The 13,417-nt window shown below is 36.2% G+C and overlaps 1 protein-coding gene across 2 annotated transcripts in view; it reads right to left on the bottom strand.

Annotated features, from left to right (window-relative positions):
• Window positions 1-13,417, bottom strand: part of veph1 (ventricular zone expressed PH domain-containing 1) — a 208,789-nt gene that overhangs the window by 94,160 nt on the left and 101,212 nt on the right. For both annotated transcript variants that reach the window (XR_013210475.1, XM_077248327.1), the window contains exon 7: window positions 1,456-1,673. Coding sequence is in view for 1 of the 2 variants with exons in the window: in XM_077248327.1 (XP_077104442.1) it covers window positions 1,456-1,673 (218 nt within the window). In the remaining variant the exon portion in view is untranslated. The remainder of the gene's footprint in view (window positions 1-1,455; window positions 1,674-13,417) is intronic.

The raw sequence follows: 13,417 nt of genomic DNA, 5'->3' as shown, positions 1-13,417 counted from the left end.
AACAAGCCACAACAGAGTGTGTTTCAGTCTGAATTTAAATAGAGACCTTATTGACTTTTCTTGCTAGAATTAATTTTCATTCTCACTTTTTTTCTTAAATGTGAGACTCAAAATACTCTGTTGATTTTGATCTTACATATAAGTGTTATACATCATTCGATCCCGTTAAGTGTCTATTTTTTTGTGTAAAATCACATTAAAAAAAAATTGTGCTTTTTGTCAAATAAAGAAAAATAAACATGATGCGAGTTTTGCCTTCTCTCTGTCAGTGAAGTCCATTCTGAAACGTGTCTGAAAATGAACTGTAACTGATCATTCACGATCATTCTGGCCCCCCAACCATTTCATTTATGTGAATGATTAGGCAGGATGATTTTCAGATCATTTTGAAGCAAAAACTCTAGAAGACAACATCAATTTGTCAAAAGTCTTGTGGACACATATTTAGTGTGTGTTTTGTGGTCTTATTTCAGAAACTTTAAGTTTTAGTTTTTTCAATAACCATGCATAAACAATATTCTCTCAAAAATAAAAACATGTACATACATGTTGTTCACATATTATGGCAGCCATGTTTGTGCTAAATAGAGTGTAATTAATATGTTTTTAAGCAACTGAAAAAAGCATAAATGTCAGGGCATGTCAAAACATCTAGAGGACCCCAAAAACAACTTAGACCCCAGAGGGTTAATGTAGGCTAAACCCTGAGTGAATGCAGTTTAGTGTCATTAAACAAATAAACGTCATTGAACAATCAGAATCAAGCATTCAAGAAAGCCATATAATAATCATAATTTATTCCAAACCTGAACACTTAAATTGATATGTAGCGGTATAACTAGTTTAACTAGACTAGAAAGACAAATATATGCAATAAAAACTGCTTCTATAGTTCTAGTTGTAGTAAAGGTATTTTTTTAGATAATTCAAGATTTTAAAATACTTTCAAAAAGTAGATAACCAAGAACACAGGGAGAAAGACGAGAAAAAGTAGAGAAAGTATATTCTATCCTGTCCATTTTATTAAAAAAATACCTTTATCTTTCTCAGTCATTAATCTTTCGCAACAAATTTTTCCTCATGAGAGCACATATGAAAAAGAGAAATGGACAAAACGCTTCTATCTGAAGTACATATCTTTACCTCATCGTTCTTTTAGCAATGAAACTGCCAAAACGCTGATTATCTGAAGAATTTTGCAATGGCGAGTGTTGACAAGCAGACAAAGGTCTGTGGATTAAGGAGCTTTTAAACAGAAGTTACTTCATCATAATAAAATGTCAATTACAGCAATAAAACTAATCACCAGTGTGGTTTCAAAAACTAATTCTGGAACATGTCAAGGAAATCAAAGCAAGTGTGTGTGTGTGTGTGTGTGTGTGTGTGTGTGTGTGTGTGTGTGTGTGTGTGTGTGTGTGTGTGTGTGTGTGTGTGTGTGTGTGTGTGTGTGTGTACCTGCTCAGTGTACTATCAGCCTCCAGCTTGCGTCCCAGTAGTCGAGCGATGGCGGTGAAACTGTTGCTCATGCGGTAGATGTCTTTTCCTCCGCCGCCCAGGATGGAGGTGTAGCGATCGGTCAGGCAGCGGATTTCCAGCAGTAGTGTGTGATGGGCGCTGTGCTCCATACTCGCTAACAGAGACACCAGATACTGCAGCGCCCCGCGGGCCTGGACCTGCACATGAGAAGTACATGTAAAATGTATTGTAATTTTAAATCAAAAATCCAATTTGAATGGCAACCAAACAGTGTTCAATAAGACAAATAATAATGGGTGGAAGAACTGTATATTTTGTTTATGAAATCAAAATGGACAATTCTTGTTTTTTATGGAATATTGCAGTATTTATTATAAATTATTTATCTGTGCACATCATTATTTTTTTAATAATCATGTGCCCTCATATTCTCTAAACAAAATAACTTTCCTTCCCTCCTGCAGCGACATCTCTTCTCTGATGATGATTTTACTGGCGTGAGGGCGGGACAACCTGTCACTCACATGACATCAAAGCAATAGCAAACCACAACCATCCAACGATACAATCAAATCCCGATGAACAAAAATCAAGTCCTGACCTTCATTTTTTCTTGTTCAAAAAGCTGTTTCACTTGAATATGTCACAAACTTCCATTTCATGCTGACTTTAAACATTGGTCTTTTATCCTGCTGTTGATGCTGACACTTCACACTGTGCCTATGAATATTCTTTACTCGTGGTAAAATCACTGTAACATATGAACACCCTTCTGGCTTATTGCCGTTTGTAATTTGTGAACATTATATGATGCTTAATACTAGATGCAGTTGATATATAGTCATATATGAATGTGAATGCTACTGTTCAAAAGTTTGGGTCAGTAATATATATTTTTTTACTTTTATTTGACCAGAATGTATTAAATTGATCAAAACTGACAGTAAAGACATTTATAAACATTTATAAACAAATGCTGTTCTTTTGACATTTTGATTCATCAAAGAATCCTGAGAAGAAGAAAAAATGTAGCAGCACAACAGATATAAAACATTTATAATAAGACGAATAATAATAGAAGAATAGTAAAAATCAGAATTATTGAGCACAAAATCAGCATATTATAATGATTTCTGAAGGATCATTAATTTTTAACTATGAACATTAACTAGTAAGCTGTTATCCTATTGTTGCTGATGTTGATCACTCATTGATGATATAATCAAGATTACAGATTTGTTTAACCATTTCAAAAAAGTACCATAGTAAAATGATACAGAGATAATACTGAATGATTACAGGTACCTCAAAATATACCATTCACCATTGTACATTTGAGATAAACAACAGATCTTTTTAAATAAAAAGTTGAATACAAAACAAGAAAATTGTAACAAAATGATTGGCCGCAATACAGGGCATGTATGTAGCACAATAAACAATATTTTAAAATATCAAGAAAGGTCCATACATAGAGTAAAATCACATCATGATGGATTTTTAAGAAACGTACACAACAGGGACTACATAAAGTCTTGCACAATGGGTGTGAGTCTGGCTGTGGCTGTAAGCATATCTAAACACTATTTTTCATTCCTATTTTAAACTAATATGTGGATCTGATTCAAAACCTGTTTCCCCCTTAGTCAGAATGGTGACTCAAAGCAAAAACTAAATCAAACTGAAAGGGGGAGACAATAAATTGTAATATTGGCATCAGCAATTGAATTCCCATTTGAAAACATAAGATTTGTATATAATGATGTAGTACAGATGTGTAAGAATCAGGATGTGAAAAGTCAAAAACAGCTTCTGATATTAATATACAGACTGATCTAGCTCCATTATGACAGAACTGGGGGTCTTAAGAAACAGTTTGTCCATTACACATTAGGGTAAACAGATACACATAAAGATTGGGCAACCAAAAATGTATTAATAAATAAATAAAATCAGTGTTTTAGCATCACTTTAAAGGGGAACTATGCAGTTTTTTTAGCTTAACTGAACAGCTTCGGAGTTATTGGAATGGTTATATGACTTTTTTCGGGTTGAATGGTGGCCGTCTCGCCCCCCTCTGGTGCCTGTGAGTGGAAAAACCACACTTGGCCGGCGGGCCCAATAGTGTAAATGAGTGCAATTTGCAAACTATTATGATAAATTGCAATAATCATGTCTAACGACTTCATAACGGACATTGTTACGACATACCTTATTGATGTCATCTGGCATTTTGTAATGTCAAAAAACACAAATGAAATTATACAGTAGGCCTAGGCTATAGGCTATTTACTTGTAATTTAGCTGCAATTATTTAAAAACGTTATAAGCCTTCAAACGCGGTAGGCTACTTTATTATTATAAAGTGCAGAAGCTGTGAGTGCAGAGACGCTCTGCGTGAGTGGTATTTACGACAGTAACGTTAAATACAAGTACTCTACAGTGACTCTAGGGGTTGAATACATCACTGGGAACACTTCCCTTAAATCCTGATGTACTCGTTACATCATAAGAAGAATGGCATCTACGCTAATTTTAGAGTCTTTGTTTATCCCGAGGTTTTCCCGCAGCCTGCCGGATCCAGGCCGTTTCCAGATCTGACGAAGGACTTTCGCCTGGACCCGATGACAATGCAGTGCTGAAGTGCCAACTAGCCTCTCCCTATGGAGGATCCCTATACCACTCTACAGATAAAGCGTTGTGGATTTTTTGGGTTCGCGTACCTACCCGAAGTAGTAAGATAAAATAAAATTCTGCATCAAAATTTATAGACAAGACAAGTAGTTTGTTTAGGCATGGTTTGTAAGGAATTACAAACCTGCGCACATATATTCAAACACACATAACTATAGAATCAATTCTTAATGTGCATGTGAACGCCATCAGCGTCTATCACAGGTTTGCGTTTAAAGTCTGTTTAGAGAGAACGGTGTCGTCTTAGCGGCCCCTAATTTAATAACAAACTATCATTTAGACGGAAGTGAATCAATCAAAACTAACTTTAGCAGGAAAAAACATTTTTCAAGAACCACTATAAAACTAAACCAATCTATGTTACCTTAAATTATATGTTTATCTCTGTAAAGCCGCTTTGAAACAATCTACATTGTTAAAAGCGCTATATAAATGAGGATGACTTGACTTGACTTGACTGCTTGACAAAAACGGAATTCCTGCATAGTGTGCCTTTAAGTTAAAGACTTCAAGTTTGTTTCTCATTATTTCCCGTGTTCCCTTTCCATTGTCTTGGTTGCTAAGTATGTTTTCATTTGTTGTCATGGTTACTTATTGTTTCATTGATTTAATTCACCTGTTCCTTGTTTAGTTCATTAGTTTGCTTTGTATGTATTGCCCTTAGTTCTGTCGGTTCATTGTCTGGTGTTGGTTGTGAATTGTGCCCAATGTTTCATTTATTACTTATATTTTGTTTATTTCTCACTTTTTTGTTTTGTTTAATAAAGTAAGGCAGCTTATAGATTCGCTACGCCTGTTTTTTTCCTGGTTTCTTGTCATGTGACTTCCTTGCGCTCATGTAATCATGTATTGTGCTTTCCTAGTCTTAATACAGAAGACAACCAAATACAGAAACGCGCTGCAAAAGTTCACAACACAACCAAATACAGAAATGCGCTGCAAATAGCACAGAACACAACGGAAATGTTTCCTGGGGACCCCAATAAGTGACCAACGCGGCTGTGTACAGATCAACGGCTGTTCGAATTCACTTACTCGTTTTCATTCACTCTTTCAAGTGAACTGTATTAGTAGACTAACACAGGGAATAGTGAATGAGGGTTTAGGGGGCGATTTCGGATTCAGCCATTCCTGATTATTTTCACCTGGGATGTTCCCATGACAACGCAGCACGGTGTTCATCAGCTAAATAGCTGTTCTTAAGACAGAAATTTCTTATTGCTGTTACCATTACTGTTGCAAATAAATATACATGTCATACAAAAAAGTTTTTATAACATGCTTTATATATCTGTGTGTGAGTGTCTCAACTTTAAAACTTGCCTTCTCATCTTTGGACCCTGCATTACCTAACATTTCCTATTAAACTTAAAATATACATAAAATAACATGACAAAAATGTGTACAGTGTAACTGATGTATAGATTAATATCTTACCCTCATGTTATTTTTATTTTGTTTTGTTTTTTTAGTTCAAAAAAAACTTTGTTAACTTTAATACATTTTGTATATTGTATACAAAGTTGTATGTTATAAACATGTAATCTCTGTATGTTTTGCATGTAAAAAAAATGTTATATATAAAATAAAAAGTATACATTGAGCAATAAGCATGTCCCAGCTGGGTTCGTCATTTATTGGGGTCCCTGGAAACATTTCCGTTGTGGTCTGTGCTATTTGCAGCGCGTTTCTGTATTCAGTTTCAGTTTTTTTTAAAAGCACATTTAAAAAGTGCTGTACACATAGAAAATGCATTTGTGTTGTGAGTATTAGGAGCAAACGTGTGTTGTAAAACAGATGAGGATGTTTTCTTGATTTGCAGGTGTTTTTTTCTATTTGAGTGTGTTTTCTTCAGTTGCAGCACGTTGAGCTCTCTTGACCACCGTATATATTTCCATTGTCTCTTGTCTAGCTTTGTTCCCTGTATCATCTGTTGGTGAGTTTTATGTTTCATGTTCAAGTTCAGTTTATCAAGTAAAGCCAAGTCTTTGTTCATTTTGTATCTGTTCACAACAGGAATTAAATAAACTGCACATGGGATCTTTATACTCGCCTTCAGTGGACTTTGTTATAGAAAGCTAAACCTTCAACAAAGAACTAATATGATCATGAAACAAGGGAACCAATTAGAACCTGACACATAAGACAAGGGAAGCACATGACATGATCACATGAGGGCAAGTTAGTCACATGACAAGAAACCAGGAACAAAACTTCAAAATAAAAGACATGAAACATGAACATGAAACAAAACCCACAACTAAACGTGACAGCCTCGCTGTTTTATTTATTATTTTATTTTCAGTTTTTTTATTTTTACTCTTAAATTTTTAGTAATTGTGTGCGTTGTCATTTGTAATATGTTGGTTTTGATTACTCCCATATAGTTTTTTTTTTTTTAGTTTTAGTTATTTTAGTAAATTAAAGTACATTCAAATAAAATGAGAAATGATGCCTTGGCTGAATTTTTTATTATTATTATTATTATTTTTTTAATCTTTTATTTCAATTAATGTTCATTTTATTTTAGATAATGATTTTTTTTTAAGTTAACTATAATGACCCTGAATAAAACAGAGTGTGATGTGACACAATTGACTTGTGTGTCAATCTCAACTAACTCTAAAGTAGTCTGCAGTGAACTTGACTTGGTCAAAATAAAACCAGCTGAAACATCAACCAATCAATTCCCCTGCACATTTCTCTTCAATAGATAATATCCCAACTTCTAAAAACATTTCAAGCTGCCGCTTTGGTGGTGGTGACTACAGTATATGACCATACTGTATTATGTCAGGTTCGAGAGTTGGATTTTGCTGAATTAGGTAAGACAGGGGTAATTATTTATTATTCATGTTGGCTGCTATATGAACGGGAAACCAAAGCACGCCTATACTCTTGCTCTTGAGTCACTTAAATAATTATCAGTATGACGCAAGTTGGCCTGCTGGTACAGTATGTTATAGTGGCTGTCTAACTATATGTCAGAATGACAAAATTGTTATGCAGTCAGATGTGCACACTGAATAAACTAACGTGCCAATAAAGACACAGTGCTGTTTTAATGGTGTGTTGTCGTCATTTAATCAGAAGTATAAAATTCCTTTATTTCCTTTAATTCGTTGTTACTCATTTTACATGCAAAATGGACAATTACACACTGTTCACACTGCGAGCCATTTATTGCTCAGATCCGATTTGTTTTGTATAGCTGTTCACATTGTTGTTTTAAATGTGGCCAATATCAGATTCCAGTGCGAACAGATCATGGTCCTGGACTGACCCACATGCGCAAAAGAATGATAAAAGGACATCCCGCCGCAGAGTTTCATACGGAAGTAAACAGAGAACATTAAAGTAAAAATGTGACATAAATGTGACATAAAAGTTGCATGAATTCTGATATGACCGTTCAGACTGAGAATGCATTGCAAAACATCTGACCTGTATCAGATTTAGGGCCACATATGGAAGTGGCCCTAAAAGATCAGATTCCATGTGGTTTGTGCCGTTCACACTGTCATGGCAAAAACCACATGTTATGAGCAAAAACAAAAATCAGACTTGTGCCACATTTGCCCACTGTCTGAACGCAGCCTTAGAGGCACATCTTCAAAAAAATATTCTTGGTCATTATTTACATTATCTTAAAGGTCTAGATCATAGGTTCTCAAAAAAAAGTGCAGCCCGCGGAAACATTGCTGGCGGCCCGCGATAACATCTGAAAAACATGATGAGAACTGAAACAAAATGTAGCCTATGTAGGCTAAAGTTTGAAATGTCCACTTTTAAACAAATTCGAATCGAAAGCTAAGCCTACCTTCTGATTATGTAATCCGTATGAAAGGTGCATTTCTCTCTAAAAGCGCATCTGCTTAACAGCGGAGATGGAGATATGTTTTTAGCCGACACTTAGAAAACAATAGTTAATAAACAATTAAAATACCTCGCTGTTTTATCAGACACATTTATTATCATTTTTCCTATAACTCACCTATAAATCACCTGGTTCCAGAGACACAGGCTATAGCCTATATGGCTCTTCTCATTCAGCATTGCAGGAAAAATATAAATTCCAGGTTCTAATTTGGCCTTAGAAAACCAGTAAAATCGTTTAATAAAGGGGCAAAATGTAATACAAGTAAGTCTGTCGATATTTACTTTTTTGCGCAGCATGCTGGTGTTGCCAGTTCAAATTAAAATGTTGGTGCTCAACTTTGCGTTTTAAAAAGACAACAACCGTTAAATTTTGTGTTTCAGTTACGGGTTAAAAAAGATAGATAATAATAGCGCAAAACATTTGCCAAAATCTGCAATAATGGAAACACGCCTGACAGGCAATGATAGATATGAATGATGATGACTTGTTTGGTAAGCCTCAATTTTAAAAGTTTCTGTTAAAAAAAACTCGCCAGGTTTTGCCTCAGTTATGAATTAAAATGTGTTTATTGCAATAAATGTAAACTGTAGAGATGCTATTTGGTCATTAAAATTATTTAAAATGGGATTTTCTTTTCAGTTTTTTTGTCTTTTTCTCCCCCGCCCCTTTGGCGGCCCTCAGTTCAATGTTGGGTTACTAAATTGGCCCTCACCTATAAAAACTTTGAGAACCCCTGGTCTAGATCCTTCTAGTATCCTAAACTAAAATACAAAAGTTACAATTTCAACAGTAAAGTTAGGATATAAGGACAGAGAAATCCCAGACAGACAAGATTTAGCCTGTAACAATAAAAAGGAAGTAAATGCTGAGGTGCAGTTTCTATTCAAACAGAATGAGGGATTCCGATTTTTGGCATATGCATGTGAATTTTACAGGTTGAGTGCATACGTAAACATCTGGTTGTGTTTAAATCTGATACGAGCTTTGGACCAGAGATCAAGTCGAGAGTGCCAAGAAAAGCCTTGGCCAGCCAACTCTGTCCCATAGACATCGGGCTGAGCTCTGGCTCAATAAGCCAACACACTTCATTTTACTGTAATCTCTGCTTACCACCACCACAAATTTATGTTTGGCCTAATGAGATCACTTTCATCCAAAATTATTGAGCTAAAGCTATTAGCCAAATTTCATGTGAAAATACCTCACACTCTTTTAAGTTCAACAGGACTGAAATTTGAGGCAGAACTAATGGCTATGTTCTAAAACCTAGTGAGTTCACGTACACAAATACAGTATGCATGCTGCGTATGAAAGCAGCCGACTGCCAGAGAGACAGCCTTCTGCAGGTCAACTAATAATACTATAGAAAGATTGGTATTGTTGCATTTTTATTGCAGTATCGATTTGGTACCAAAGCAGTTCTTTTGACACCCCAACTGGGTATAATGCTATTTCACAAAGAATGAGTTTTTGCTGTTAAAAACGCGAGGTCAGTAGAACAAAAAAAGCGTAGGGTGTAGAGACACGTTTTTTAAACTTCTTTTAACTTGAGCATCATGTTTTTAGAAGACCATGTCATGCATGAATTGATGGCTCAATCGGATTGAAAAGCCTTAATGGTTTCAAATGAAATTTGTATCAGATTGAAAAGGGTGCAGATCTAAAATCATCCGATCACAATTGAAAAAAATGTAAGCATATCAATGCTTGAATCTGATAATTTTCTGTCGGATTCAAAAATACTTCATGCACGTTCAGTGCTGTGATGTTTTCATACAGTTAATGTCACACAACTATCGAAAGCCAAATGGTTCAGAATTCACGTGCATTTGATCGGCGTATAAATATTAAAACGCCGTCTTTATAACGCCGCCAGGCGTTAAATAAGCGCCGTCAGGCGATAAGTTAACGTCACACGCCGCCACGCGTTACAATAACGCCACTCGCCGATAGATGTTAAATTGACGCCACACGCCACTCAAAATGCAGATTTATGAGCTCATCTACATGGCCCCTCCTCTTCTGAGTTTGACGACTCTACGGCAAGTCGGAGAAGACAATCCAGTTTGGAAGAGCGCGAAAATGGCAAGGAGATGATTTGTTTTGCGGTGTAAACACACTGTAAATGACTGCACTCGCCTTTTACTCTGAAAATCCAGGGCCTGATGTCTTTCATCATTAATTCTCTGCCCAGATATATAAACAAATGCACTTTGCAGCACAAGGCAAAAATGTTCCGAAAAAAAATATTAGGCTACTTTTCAAGTCAAGTCAAGTCATCCTCATTTATACAGCGCTTTTAACAATGTAGATCGCTTCAAAGCAGCTTTACAGAGACAAACATATAATTTAAGGTAACAGAGATTGGTTTAGTTTTATAGTGGTTCTTGAAAAATGTTTTTTCCAGCTAAAGTTAGTTTTGATTGATTCACTTCCGTCTAAATGATCATTTGTTTTTAAATTAGGGGCCGCTAAGACGACACCGTTCTCTCTAAACAGACTTTAAACGTGAACCTGTGATAGACGCTGATGGCGTTCACATGCGCATTAAGAATTGATTCTATAGTTATGTGCGTTTGAATATATGTGCACAGGTTTGTAATTCCTTACAAACCATGCCTAAACAAACTACTTGTCTTGTCTATAAATTATAGCACAATTAGGTCATTTTGCTCTTTTATAGCACAATGACCTTTTTTTGGAATTTGCAGTTTACATCTTATAATAATTTCAAATTCAGAAATGCAGGTTTGTGATTCTGCGAGTGCAAATCTCAACATTCAATTTCAGATTTTTATTTGGCAGGTTTTCACATCACAGCTGTAAGTGTATATTTTAGCATATAAATTCTCAAATTCAACTGAACGTGCAATTCACACGATCTCTATAAGCGCTTTATTATAACTATGTCGCTGTCTTCACGAAGTGCTGAAATGTATAGGCTGTCTATCATTATGACATGGCCATAGTCAGGAAATTAAGAAATGAAGAAGGAATATGTTCCAAATCAAACTTTATTAACGAAACAGAAGATCTGAGGGATACATTTCTTTAATTTATTTTATTTTAATTTTTTAATTTTTTTATCAGTTGGCCGGTCACACGGCTTTCATAGTTTTAATTTAGGCTACGTGACTGCGGAGACAGTTTTTTATTTTTAATCTAGTTGTATTTATTTATTTATTTATATCTTGATTTTGAATTAGTTTTAGTTTTATTTTTCGTGGTAATTTTAGTCTAATTTGAAGCAATTTCGTTATGTGCTTTTGTCATTTAAAAAAAATTGCTATTTAGGTTTAATTTAGGCTATATTGAATTATTTAGGCCTATATATAATTTAAGTTTAAGTTTATATTTCTTTCCAGTTCATAATTTTAGAGCTTCAAATTTAGCTTATTTTAGTCTGCAAGGCAACATTTCTAATTTTCGTTAATTTTTTTAATTAATTTATATGCCCATAATTTAAAGGCCCATTTTATTTAGCCTAATTTTAGCTTTGTTTCAGTTAATTTAAATGCTTAATGTTACGAATTATTTAGGTTAATGCGGGACACCATTAGGCCGGGAGTCGCACACTCAGACAGGCCAACCCATAAAAATAAAGTTTTATTTGCTACAAATTCCCACTTTTGGGTCTTCTGTTCCTTACTAGGCCATGTTATGATGATACTGTATAGTGATTGACATTTCAGCACTTCGTGAAGACAGCGACATTAATAGTAATAAGCCAAGCGGCTTACTCAATCCTATCGCACTCAATGAGTTGATTAACTCATCCCGTGTTGATTTGGTTGATTATCTGAACATGCTCCTCCCGAACTTTGTTATATATAATTTAAAAATAATTTAATTAATGAATTTAAGGGATCGCATAAAGGGAAATCTAGGGACATTTATGCGCAAATGAGCTGGGCATTTATGCTATCCCTAATCGCATTTAGACATCTGAAATTATTTGACTCTACAGACATTTTTCTTGTCTCTGATAACGGAAGGGGCGAGCCAGACTCCATCTGGTGCCATTTTCGCGCTCTTCCAAACTGGATTGTCTTCTCCGACTTGCCGTAGAGTCGTCAAACTCAGAAGAGGAGGGGCCATGTAGATGAGCTCATAAATCTGCGTTTTGAGTGGCGTTTGGCGTCAATTTAACATCTATCGGCGAGTGTCGTTATTTTAACCGCGTGGCGGCGTGTGACGTTAACTTATCGCCTGGCGGCGTTATGAAGACGGCGTTTTAATATTTATACGGCGATCAAATGCACGCGAATTCTGAACCATTTGACTTTTGATACACAACTGTGCGTTTTTTAATGTACGTCTAACATCTTACAAACAGGTCCGTGGAGGAGATGGAACATTTACTAAATGTTTGCTAAAAAAGATCTTCTGACAATATGCTTCCGGTGACATGGAGGCTTTTTGAAGTTGTGTTCAGGAATACATGAAATGTTTATTTAAATGAAAATGTGAATAAAATTGCATTGTTTAGTGTTCATATAAACAGAACTTTCAGAATCTGAAATCGGACTCGACTAATTCTGTCACGTGATAATCAGGAGACATAAACGAGGACTCAATTGCAGGAAAACAAAAGGTAAGATTTTAATTAACAAGCTAAACAAAATACAAAGTACAAACAAAACTCCCACGTGGGGGGAAAAACCAGAACAATACTAACAAGGCAAAAACACTAGGAACAAGAAACAGAAACTTAGACAAACGAACCAGCACCGGACTGAAAACACAAAGGATGCTATAAAGGAAACACACACAGGAGGGTAACGAGACAACAGGTGAGGAATGTTAATTACTAAACAGATAACGAGAAGGGAGGAGCTAACAATTAGACAAAGCACATGGCACAGGAATAATCAGGAGCCATGTGCTCACATGAAACTAGACTAAGATAAACACGAGACAGACAGTAAATGTCACCACACAGAACTAGTAAGAAAAAGCAGAACCATGACATTACTCCCCCTCAAAGGGGACGCCACCTGGCGTCCCAAACTCAGGGACATCAAACAAAACCAAAAACACACAAGAAAACAAACAGACCAGACAACCACATCAGAAACACTAAAACAGGGAGGGAACCCAAACCAGTCCATAATCGCATAGCGGTAAAAAGTCCAAGAAGGCCAGGGAGGGATGGGAGGGTTAAACCAGGTAGTGCAGGCCTACAGGGCAAAGCAGGCTGTGTAGGCGGCCAGGGCGGAACAGTTCGTGCAGGCGGCCAGGGCGAAGCAGGCCGTGCAGACGACCATAGCGGCCCCGGTTGTACAGACGACCAGGGCGGAGCAGATTGCACAGACGGCCAGGGCGAAGCAGGCCGTGCAGACGACCATGGCGGCCCCGATTGTACAG

The sequence above is a fragment of the Siphateles boraxobius genome, unplaced genomic scaffold, assembly GCF_051911475.1.
Source record: "Siphateles boraxobius isolate OS27281-9 unplaced genomic scaffold, OSU_SipBor_1 30, whole genome shotgun sequence".
Lineage (NCBI taxonomy): Eukaryota > Metazoa > Chordata > Actinopteri > Cypriniformes > Leuciscidae > Siphateles > Siphateles boraxobius.
This window is presented reverse-complemented; position numbering and strand designations above follow the sequence as displayed.